The sequence below is a fragment of the Nilaparvata lugens genome, chromosome 5, assembly GCF_014356525.2.
Source record: "Nilaparvata lugens isolate BPH chromosome 5, ASM1435652v1, whole genome shotgun sequence".
In the NCBI taxonomy this organism is placed as follows: Eukaryota; Metazoa; Arthropoda; class Insecta; order Hemiptera; family Delphacidae; genus Nilaparvata; species Nilaparvata lugens.
Window position 1 is genome coordinate 53629641 of NC_052508.1, and position 12966 is coordinate 53642606.

A 12966-nucleotide genomic window follows, 5' to 3' on the forward strand; every position below is an offset into this window, starting at 1 on the left:
CACAGAAATCACATTTGAATGACCTTTTTCCAGTGTGAACAATCTGATGAGAATCTGAATGACTCTTGTATAATTATTCATGATTTATGGAAATGTGATTATTAGTAAAAGAAGATGAATCTATACTTCTATTTATTTATTCATTTGGAAATTGGTTTATAGTGGTGGAAATAAGATCAGGCTAATATACATTTTTTTGGAAACTCATTTCTTCTGAAAAACTTTTGAAAAAACACGAATGAAGAAACTTTTGTAAATTATGTAACTGCGTACATAATAACTCGGATTAGCAAATATTATAAGGAATTTCCTTTTCTTTAGTATGAAGTTTTCTATGTACATGCAAAGTGGCGAGTCGAGGAAAACACTTATCACAGAAATCACATTTGAATGACCTTTTTCCAGTGTGAACAATCTGATGAGAATCTGAATGACTCTTGTATAATTATTCATGATTTATGGAAATGTGATTATTAGTAAAAGAAGATGAATCTATACTTCTATTTATTTATTCATTTGGAAATTGGTTTATAGTGGTGGAAATAAGATCAGGCTAATATACATTTTTGGAAACTCATTTCTTCTGAAAAACTTTTGAAAAAACACGAATGAAGAAACTTTTGTAAATTATGTAACTGCGTACATAATAACTCGGATTAGCAAATATTATAAGGAATTTCCTTTTCTTTAGTATGAAGTTTTCTATGTACATGCATAGTGGCGAGTCGAGGAAAACACTTATCACAGAAATCACATTTGAATGGCCTTTTTCCAGTGTGAACAATCTGATGAGAATCTAAATGACTCTTCTGCAGAAACCTCTTGTCACATAATTCACAGGGATAAGGCCGGTTCCCCGTGTGATTCTTCACATGTGTACTCAGCCCCGCTCTGTGGGCGAAATATTTGTCACAGAATTCACATTTGTAAGGTTTTTCGCCAGTGTGTAGCCTTCTGTGAGTGACCATTTGGTTTCTCTGCTTGAAACACCTGTCACAGAAATCACATTTGAACGGTCTTTCGCCGGTGTGTATTCTAATGTGTTCGTTCAAACTGTTCCGCTGCGCGAAGGCTTTCTCACAGAAATCACAGGCGAACGGTTTCACTAAGGAATGAGTACCAATGTGAACCGTCAAAGTGTTTTTCCTCGCGAAACTGTTGTCACAGAACTTACACTGGTAAGGTTTGTCTCCTGTGTGAGTCTTGATGTGATCTTTCCAAGTACTTTCATGTAAAAATCGTCTGTCACAAAACTCACACTCAAAGGTTTGTTCCCCGATATGTCTAATCATATGACGTTTCATAAAAGTTTCATTTGAGTAGCGTTTTCCACAAATTTCACACTGGACCGGTGTTTGACGCTTTTCACTATTGACATCACAGATGTGATCACTCAAACCAGATTTATATGAATACTGTCGTCCACAATATTCACACTTGTAAGGCTTTTCTCCCGGTTCACCTCCATGTTTCCGCAAATGTGTATTGAAATTACTTTTAGTAGAAATGCGTTTACCACAAAATTCACATTTATAGGGCTTTTCTCCAGTGTGGGTCCTGATATGGTCTTTCAAAAAAGTTTTTCTTGAAAACGTTTTGCCGCAAAATTCACATACATGACGTTTCAAATCGGTGTTTTCGGTGGCACTTGAGAATGAATCTTGGTTATTTGCCGATGGATCTTCTGAATTAGATTCTTTTCCTTCTACTTGAGGCATGGACAAATCCAGAGCGATTTGGTCTGTGTTAAACTCCTCTCCTGCACTCGTCCATTCTGAAATAATACAAAAATTAGAGTTATTCAAAACACGATTGGTAGGTAAATTCAAATCTGATTTTTAGTTGTGCATTTAGTTGCGGACTCCAACTTGCGGACAAATATTTACTTTCGCGATTATTTACGCCAGCTTTCCACCAAGTTTTTGCTATAAGGTATATTGAGCATTTCTGATAAATTGAGTGAATAAATTGATCAAAAAAATGTATATTTGAAATGTCACAATAACAAAATGAATAGAATAACCTAATGATAGAATGCAGTGGCGTATCCTTGGGGGAGGATATGGGGGATGTATCCCCCCCAAAATGGAACCTAATTTTTTTGTGGCTTGATCAGCCACAAAAATTAGCATCTAATACCATATTTTCGTTATATTTTACTTTGAAGATCGAGAAGAATACATATAAGGGATGAGAGAATAACACTGCAATAGCAAAGATAATTAATGAGCTATTTTTTATAGACAGTGACGAGTGGTCTAGTACGTAGGGACTAGACAGTAGGGGATAGAGAAACTACAGATAGCACTTCAAAGTTACATCACTTTTTATCATCTATTATTATAAATAAATTCAATATATAAATATGTTCAGCTGTTCTTAGTGAGAATTTGTGGGTATTTTTGGCTTCAAAATTCATAAAATAACTTAATTAATACAATGTGCAGTGATAATTAAGTGTAATATTTAACTATAATTTGGTGTTTTAATTTTTCTAAATTTAAAATTTGCATTTCATATTTATTTTTGGACGAAAGTTGACCTTGAACTTTTTACAGAACAAACATAACCTATTTTTGGACATGTAATCAAAATTTGGGAATGGGATAGTTTTGGGCCAAGCCTGTTGTTCCTTCCCAATCATATTTATATGATTTGTTATTGTATCCACGTATAAATAAATAAATATAGCTTATATTGCTCTAGTTGATTATAGTTTATTCAGTTTCATTCATATCCTTAAACAAAAGCTTCAGCAGCTTCTTCTAGAGACTTTTTATTTAAAAAAATCTGGTGTGGTGCACTCACACAACTTTCCTTGCTGTTATGAAAATTGATCCCCTGACGCTAGTGTTCACGCGCATCTCAAGCCTACTATTTAAAGATCTGAGCCAGCTGGTGACAGGACAATACGCTGCAGACACACGAGGTCTGCTAATCTCTTCATAGTGAATGATTTAATAGAATCAACAGTTGCAAACAGTTTGCAATTGAATAATCACATTTTCTCGAATTTCGAGCTTATTTTCAATTTTAGGTGAAAATGTTACAAGACATATTTTATTGAAGTGATTTTCATGCTCAATCATTTCCACTTGGAATTTTTTGTTTAAATTGTATCTGAAGCCTGATAATTGGAGAATTAAAATCAAACTTTGTATAGATGGGGCGGAGCTCCTGAAATTTTTACAGATATGGGACTTGTGGTGGCAGTTGATAGAGCTTATCAATAACTATTCTAGGTATAAATTTGACCAAAATCGTTGGAACCGTTTTCGAGAAAATCGCGAAAAACCGTGTTTTTAACAACATTTTTGCCATTTTAGCCGCCATCTTGAATTTCATTTGATCAAAATTGTTCGTGTATGATCCTTATATTGTAAGGACCTTAAGTTCCAAATTTAAAGTCATTCCGTTAATTGGGAGAGATATCGTGTACACAGACGCACATGCACTCATATATACACACACACACACACACACACATATATATATAAGTTAAAGTTTATCAATAAATAAATTACTTTTTAAAAAACAATTTTATTCATTACAAAACATTACAAGTTTAACATGAGGTCCGTTCGCTATGTGCGCTAGCAAGGAACTGAGCTCTGAATACAATGTTGTCTTCCACTATGACTATGCTGACTAAACAAGTTAACTGTGATTCTATGCAGTTTTCACTCATATAACTCCTCCATCCCTAAAGAGAACATCAGGGGGTGGATGAGCTGCAAGAACGGGTTGCACATTTTTAAAGAATTCTTTATAAACAATTATGATAATAATTACTAGAAGTACGATATACAGTAGAGAAGTCCATAGACTAATGCTTGTCGTAAAATTACTTTCTTCCCTTATGGGGGTGTACTTATTGACATCAATCGGATTAAAATTAAGATGTTCTAAATTAATTGTGAATTCTGGTTCCTGGTCTTCATTCATAGTATTAATAACGTTGTCTAGGTTCAATAACTTAGGTCTATACTTCGATTCAGACAAATGATTAAGTTTTTTACCATTATAATAAAATGTATTGTTGTTGCTATTGATTAAATAAACTCCTTTTACAGACTTTGTTATCATTTCTGATTGCTTGTCAATTTTTATAGTTTCCTCATTTGGAAAGATACACAAGTAGCTATTCAATTCTGGAATCCATTTGACAATACTATTATCTATTTTCATCTTACTATATTTACAATTTGATGTAGTTCCTGATTCAATAATTTCTTTTTCGCAATTTAGTTTGTCATGATACAGATTTTCTATAGAACAAATGAAAATTGAATTTGTTTTTCTAGTACATTCACTAGTCAGACCTTCATTGATATTTCTTTCTTTTTATAAATATCGTTTGACTTTAGTAAGTATCTAATTTTAGGTAGGACAGTTACGTATTCATTTCGAAATATATTAGGTACAGAAAACAACTTGTATAGGTTATAATGTGATTCGTCTACAATTGGTAAGTTCAAAAAGTAAATAATTTCTTTAGAAGTTAGTTTACAGTTTACATCTATTAAATTTTCTAATTGCCACATATTTTCCAATTCGGGTTTTAATGGTAATTTGTTCTGATAGTAACCAGCAATCTTGGTAATCTGATAGTACAATTCTCTGGTTGAAATAATACTAGGATGTAGAACTTTCAATTTACAAAATGTTAGAGAATTTTCAATATCTTGGATCAAACTTAATACAATGTTATATAAATATTCAACTGGTTCAGCAAATCTCTAAATCTCTCTAGTTCTACATAGTCGCTAAGTTTATCATTTACAAATTTCAATTTATTCTCCAATTCATTAAAATTATAATTAACAATGTTTAAAGTCTGATTAAATTCAGCCATAATTTCTGAATTCAATGAATATTGGGCTGATATTTGATTTATCAAATTGTTTTGATTATCTTTCAAATGTTCAAGTAAATTATCATATCTTTCACTATCATACGAGTCTAAATTTCCAGTAATAAATTTTATTACAGCTCCTATTCCATTCACAAGTCCTCTTTTAGATCTCTTATTATTAGTTACATTTATAATGTCTAACTTATCTTCTATTACATTCTTAGTGTGATTAATAAATTTCAAATAGTTTACTATATCTCTTGCTTTACTACCATTATCAGTTATATACTCTACATTTTTCATTATTGGAATCTTATCCCTAATATTCTCTAATACCTTATCATAATACACATTCAAATTATCAATATGATCAAAAATACTATCTAATTCATAATAGTGTATGAAAGTGTGCGTTGAAATTTCTAATTTTGCAGAGCCTAAATCTGCTGCAATTATTCCTAGATTGTTACTTATATTCCGGAATTCTTCAGCTTGAGAAGAAGGATTCGTCATACTCATTAGGCAGAGGAGGTACAAGATAATATCCAACATTGCACTATGATTTCTTAACACTATTTCACTGATGACAATATGCACTTGACACAAATGAAGTTCTCTGTGGCAATATTCACTTGACACAAATGATGTTCGCGACGACTTCTCAACGGTGAAAACCGACGAATTATTTCAATGTTTGGAAAATTATTTTCACTAAATTTCACGAATTGACTAATTCTGAAGCCGTCCTACCGACTGCGCCAGTTAAAGTTTATCAATAAATAAATTACTTTTTAAAAAACAATTTTATTCATTACAAAACATTACAAGTTTAACATGAGGTCCGTTCGCTATGTGCGCTAGCAAGGAACTGAGCTCTGAATACAATGTTGTCTTCCACTATGACTATGCTGACTAAACAAGTTAACTGTGATTCTATGCAGTTTTCACTCATATAACTTATATATATACATTATATATATATATATATATACACACACACACACACACACACACACACCACTTTTTGGACTTAGGGGACCTTGAAACGTATAGAAATTTAGAAATTGGGGTACCTTAATTTTTTTCGGAAAGCAATACTTTCCTAACCAAAAAGGGTAATAGGGTAAGAAAAGTAAAAAAAAAAACAAGATTTATCTCCGCCCTCCAAAGCAATGTAAGCTTGAATACTCAATTGAAAATCAAGTAAATTTAAAAAAAAAATGTAATCAAGTTAAAACGAAGCCTATAAAGTTTGTTGAAATAGTGCTTTATTGGAGCCAAAATTTAAGCATTCTAGCTTGTTATCAGAATAATAATGAGTAGGCCTTCTACAAAATCACTATTTTTTAGACAAATCACTATTTTTTAATTGAATGACAAATAAAATTCTAGTCCATTCCATTCTATTTGTTATTTAATCAGAAACCAATAGGTCTATGGAATTTTCAAAGAAAAATCGAAATAATAAGTGGCCAACTTATCACCAAAAAACTTGAATGGAATGTTTGTTTTAAAGTGGAAATTGTGTAAAATCGCACTAAATTGAAAGTATATTTTCACAATTTTCCGGGGGAGGACACCCGGACCCCCCTTTGGTAGGGGGTATTCCATACCCCCCGGTACCCCCTCAAAGTTTAAGTGCTCTCTACTGCAATGTTATGACACCCCCCCGAAATTTTTTTCTGGCTACGCCACTGATAGAATGTATCACTGAAAGTGAGATTCTGTTCAAACTGTTTGTATTCCTCATAAATAACTGCGTGGATTTATGAGGGTATCAGCAAAAAAGAAAGTGAAAAGTCATTGAGTAATACAGTAGTTATTGAAAGTTCTAATGGAAAGTCTCCGCCCTTTTCAGCTTTTCGATAGAAAAAAGGGTCAACTCATATGAGGTTTTCACCTAATAAGGATTACGAAAGGTTAATGGTGAATATCACAGTGTGTAAGTTACTATGATATATAATATTGCAATATTTAAATAGTTTTGATTAATTTAAACATAGCAACTAAACTAATTTTTTCGGCTTCAAATTTAAAAGCAAATTTCGCAAAATATTACATTTGATTTGAAGTTAAGTTGATCATTTAATAAGTTGGATTTGTCATAGTGGAGGTGTTTAAAAATTTCGTATTGTTCTAGTGTGTTGAGTCTCTGGCTTTTTTGAAGAATGTGTAGGATTTCGATATCTGTCTGTATGTTTTTGTGACTGTGTCCTGTGGCTATTAAATGTTCTGCATATGTAGATTCTGAATTTGAATTTACTGCTTTTATATGCTCATTGTATCTTATTTTGAAGCTACGGCCTGTCTGTCCAATATAATTTTTTTAGACTAATAAGCATTCCACTTACAAAAGAAGATTACCAGAGAGAATTGAACACTATAAAATATCTGGCACAAAACAATGGCTACTCATCCAATGTAATAGACAAAATACTTCATAAAATGAAAAACAAGAAACAGAAACCCCCAAATCCCAACAAAAAATATGTCACACTAACATATTTCAATCAAAAATCACAATCCATAGCAAACATATTCAAAAAATCAGGCTACAAAACAGCATTTAGAACCAACAACAATTTGAAAAGACAGGAATTTATAAACTAAGATGTAATACATGCCCAAAATTCTATATTGGACAGACCGGCCATAGCTTCAAAATAAGATACAATGAGAACATAAAAGCAGTAAATTCAAATTCAGAATCTACATATGCAGAACATTTAATAGCCACAGGACACAGTCACAAAAACATACAGACAGATATCGAAATCCTACACATTCTTCAAAAAAGCCAGAGACTCAACACACTAGAACAATACGAAATTTTTAAACACCTGCACTATGACAAATCCAACTTATTAAATGATCAACTTAACTTCAAATAAAATGTAATATTTTCCCACATTTTGGCCACACAGTCCAACCCATAAGAGCAAGCGCCCCTGGTGTCAGGCTGATGAAGCTCCTCTTCAGGAGTGAAATGCATGCATTCCTCAACACTCCAACAAAAGTAAGTGTTTTTTCAAATATTTACTAGTAACACAGTGTCAGAACTTCAACAAAGTTATTTAATTCTAAATGTAACTTACCTCTATTCAGTTGCAGATGGTTTGTGCTGTCCTCTATTGTCTCATCTTCTGGTTCTCTGCTTCTCTCTTCATCAGATGTAAAAGTCTGTAAAAAAATACACATCTTGTGATTCTATTGTTATTGGAGGACTCTCAAATACGTTTAATACAACGTATTAATGATTGTTCTCGCAGGGATACTTATTAGTTTACGATTGAATAAATTTGTAATTATTTTTCTGTTTTGTATTCATTCACGACTAGTTTTTGATAATTTTCCCATCCTCAACAGTCAAAATCAATAAGTACAAATTAAGAAGAATACTAGTTCATATCAAACTAAAAATACTGCATTATAAAATTGTAATACTAAATGTAAATTGAGTGAAACTAATGACATTCACTCCGTCAATTTAAGAATGGTTTGCTCCACAACAAAGCTTAGCATAGGAGAAATAGGTACGTTAGTGAAAAGCTCTTTGAATATCTTTATCTCGATTAGATAGTGAGTAAGTACCTATTATGTGGACAGGCATAAATTATGCAGCTTTGATATAATAATATAGACTTGCATAAATTATGAGAGAAAAATTATTTTGCAAAATTCATCCACTTTTGATGTGTTTGAGTGGTGAACCTACGAAACAATCCCAATTTTGTATATTTATTTAACATTTTTTACAACTATTCAACATAAACAAATTTAAATTAATAACAACCAAATCATAAAATTTTGATTTGGACTGTGCTGTATACATTTGGAGAGGGAGAGTATTGGGCATAAGCCAGTTGTGCCTTCTCATATAAGTAAGTGTAAGGGTATGATAAAATTGGATGGAGACCACAGATGAGAAACAAAATATGAAAATAATCATACAGTCATAGGAATACGTTGTGACTTGTCTGGAACACGTTCACACTGAACGTGAACGCACAAGCAAGCGTGAAGCGTGCACTTGCTGGTGGCGTTCAGTGTGAGCAGCGATTGACAAGACAACGTGTTTCTATGGTTTTTTCCAGATTTTGTTTCTCATCTGCACGCCTGGTCCCGCGTGCAATCGCGGAAACGTGCATCCCATGTAATCATACCCTACATGATTGAATGGATGAATAACCTCAATATAAAATCAAAATATAATCGCGAATACATTTATCAAATTTTGACTAGAAGAGACAAATATAAGTCTTGACCTTTGACTAAGTGTATGTGCAAACAACAATATAGAACCGCTAAATATTCACTGGATATTACGTAGCAGTAATGGGTCAACATAGTAGAGCGGCGAAGGTAGAAGGAAACTGAGACATTCAGATATATACATTATGTTCAACACACTAAGCTATATTCTATGCTACACTCTACCTTCGCCGTTCCACTATAATGGTTTGACCCTAAATGCCCTTCTTTAGGAGTGGAATAGACGCGATGGATTTTTTTCGCTAGTTAACAGGATGCATTGTTGCAGGATGCACAAAAAATTCTGTCACGTCGCTATTCCGCACACTAGTGCCAACTAGTGACAGGTTACCAAGTGATATTGGCCTAATTAGTTGAAAAATTCCGAATAGATCAAATTAAATTTTGCACTGTACACTTTCTGACGTTTATCAGTTACAAAATTTGAGTTTCTTCTTTTATTAACATCATAAAAGGCATTTTCTGCACAGCTCCACCACTGTATATTATCTAAAACAATGTGTGTAAGATTGACATCATCTACCTACTTCTTCTTTGATGTAAATTGTGTGGAAATCATCTTGCTTGTATTCATCTTCAATGTTTTCCATATCCATCTGTAAAATTCAAATTCAAATTCAATACCGAGCCTATCATCACAATAAAAGTGTGGAGAAAGAAAGAAAAAGTGATGTAGTCTAATATTATAGTCACAGATATAGAAATAAATAGTTACACAGAGTTGGTGAAAATGATGGAACCAGCCATAATTGGAATAATGGTTAACTTAATTATCCTAGATATCCATATGGTTACAATAACCAGCAGTGAGAAAATAAGTGGGACTTTTGATTCTAACAGAAGTATAACTCTACTTTGATTGTCCACTAGAATTTTGTGTTCAAAATGACTTTATCGAAAGTCATGTATCTACACTTTCAGTAAGGAGAATTCTGGATTTACCCTCTAGAAGCACTGATCATCATTCAAGGTGAACCTCATTTACTGAACATCACCACTTCGCTTACAAAACCTCCTCGGGGACGCGAGACCCCATGTCAGCAGCCTGTAACCTCCCTAGAAGCGGAAACTCCAAAGACACTGGTCAGTGCGGCCAGTACAAGGTTTTGGCCGCGACGCCACACCTCCAAGTAGGCACCTGCGTTTTGCATATGAGATGAGACACTCCAACTACTACCCATCGGCACTGCCAAGTAGGTAGGCAAGTATTACAGAGGAATTTAGCCTGCAATGCAGTGGAACCACCTCAATTGACCGTTCACCTCAGTCGGGGCACTGCGCCCCCGAGGAGGTACGTGGGCTTGGTAGGGGCCCGGACGTATCCTCTAACTCGTCTACAGGTCAGGAAAAATACTTGTAGTCCTCAATTACATACGTCTGAAAGGTGGGCGCTTGCACGTCCACCACACAAGCGCCCAAAAGGGGACGCGAGCATTACGGAAAGAAGCACCAGTGCAAGGCATTTTTCGACATGCTATGATGCTACTTTCAGAGATGGAGGCGATACCCCAAGGCCCACAGTCTGGGTTGAACTACGCGCTGAAAAGCACATAGTAATTACCAAGCCTGCTACTTCCAGAGACGGGGGGACCTTGATTCCCATAGTCTGGTCTCTTACAGATTAACCCCGAAACTCCACCGGACAAATTTCACTGTGCCAGCTACTTCCATAGACTGTCTAGCTGTGGTTCCCCCTGGTTGGCGGGGTTTCACTCCGCCATGAGAACCAACACTGTTGGCTAGGGGATCCCTCAGGGACCATGTGCCTAAATGCTACTGCAATTCATTCAACCAGAGCTTGAGACGTCGATGTCAGTCAGTGCCCGGGGGAGCACACGTGGAGCGAGCATTTTCAGGCCACTTCCTCCATACTTAGTCCAGACAGAAACACCCGAAGGCTGCTTCTGGAGACATAGACTTGCAATGGCAGTACAACGAGGGCCTATAAGAGGAGTGGTCATCCCCGGGGCCGGCCAGCAAACAGCCCATGCCTGAAAAGATTTCCAGGAGGCTGGATCCCGCTCGACCAGTCTATTAAGCTCCTTGCTGCCTTGTCCCACCCACATCACGACTAAGCAAGGTCGATTGGCAGAAACACCTGAACATCAATCAGACCACTCAGACAATAGAAAATGTACCTGATATGAAATAAAAATGAAGCTGTTTCCATGATTTTCACCAACTCTGTATAATAAATAGACATCAATATCTATGTAAGGAGCGGTTGGCTTCGTGGTCACGCTGATAAGGTATTAGTCAAAAAATAAGTTGAAAGATCCATGCTTTTTCTACTTTATTTGGAAGGATGACCAATTGTAGAGTCGATTCCTCTATACTGAGGTCCATTTATGAAATGGCAGTAGAGAAAGATAGGAGAACAGCGTTGCCGATTCTCCGCCTCATCACTGTCTTCTATAGGACTGTTCATTCTTGTTAAAAATAATGAATTATATTTTACTGTGTTGAATATACATAATTTTTCACTAATGATAAAGAACTTTAAAATTTTAAAAACACTTATGAAGTGTTGAATGCACTTAGTAGTGACGATCGTTTTGACCTGGTGCGGGTCATCATCAGACTAAAACTTACTCTGAAGTCAAGGTGAGTTTCTTCAGTCTGATGATGACCTACATCAGGTCGAATGCCCAATAGTAAGGGCATTTTCACTCCATAAGTGTTTTGAAAGTTTAAATTATATTTCATCCGCAAAGAACATATATTTTTCAATGATTTAATTGAAATTGAATATTTTGTTACGTTATAGTTATTTAAATAAATAAATAAGTTAATGTTATATTTCTACATCTAAAAAACTGATCTGGCAACGTCGCGGTGCTAAAAATTGATAGCCCCAACTGCTTTATTAAATGCACAACACCAATGTTAATCAAATACCTGGAATTAAACTATGGAGTCTGTATAACATTAGGACAACAGGTTGGGTCTTCAGTGTGTGTAAGTATGTAAAGAAATTTCAACTTGAGACTAAAATGTGGTGGCCGAACGCCAAAAACTGGAGTCCCTATAGTATAATGAACGTTATAATGCCCATAATAACGTTATAATGATCTGATGCCCCGCAACTTACTAGGTTAATAAATTAGTGTCACAAAGTTTAATGTCATAATTTAACACGAGCTTAAAAACTGCTTTGTGGTTGTTTTGAATCCACTTAAACTAATTGTAGGTCCGCTCATCTCTCTCAAAAGTCGCTCGACCCATATGCACAAAGTACTGTAAGATTTTTTCTTTCTCTTGAGATACCTACGACACCATACAATACGATATAACTTAGTTTACTGTTCTTATTATAGGACTAGTGGTTTATACATTGCCTCTGTATCTATAAACTACAAAATAAAAATCAATTATAATATTATACTTTATAATAAAGTAGAAAAATAGATGTTTACCCTCTCTGTTATGGGAAACCCCTAAATCTCAACAACAAAATTTAGTTTATTCATAATTTTTATAGATAGGTTACAATATCTAAATAAGTGAGGTTATACATTGAAAAACAATCAATAATATAGATTTTACGGTTGTTCTGATTATTTAATTGGTACCGGTATAAACTTTACCATTATAGCAATGTACCTATTCTTTGAATTCAACTAAAAAACTCAAAACCTTTAATTTGAATAAAAATAAACAGGTAAATGACATTAGCCGTAATCAAGTAACTATACTTTGAATGATCGATGATCGTTAGCGACGTCTCGAAGTCCGATAATACTGGTATCGATATTTTGCTTCCGATACCGGTGGTATCGGTATCGGAGGATTCGATACTTCACTGATATCGATACACAAGTTGGAGTATCGAAACAGCA

The 12966-nt window shown here is 34.5% G+C and overlaps 1 protein-coding gene across 1 annotated transcript; it reads right to left on the minus strand.

Annotated features, from left to right (window-relative positions):
- Nucleotides 1–436: 436 nt before the first annotated feature.
- Nucleotides 437–12966, minus strand: LOC111049816 (gastrula zinc finger protein XlCGF52.1). Its single transcript, XM_039428746.1, has 4 exons — nt 12823–12966; nt 9655–9723; nt 7951–8035; nt 437–1774 (listed from the first exon to the last, which is right to left on the minus strand). Exons 2-4 carry the CDS (start codon nt 9721–9723, stop codon nt 657–659), a joined length of 1272 nt encoding a protein of 423 aa, XP_039284680.1. The 5' UTR covers nt 12823–12966; the 3' UTR covers nt 437–656.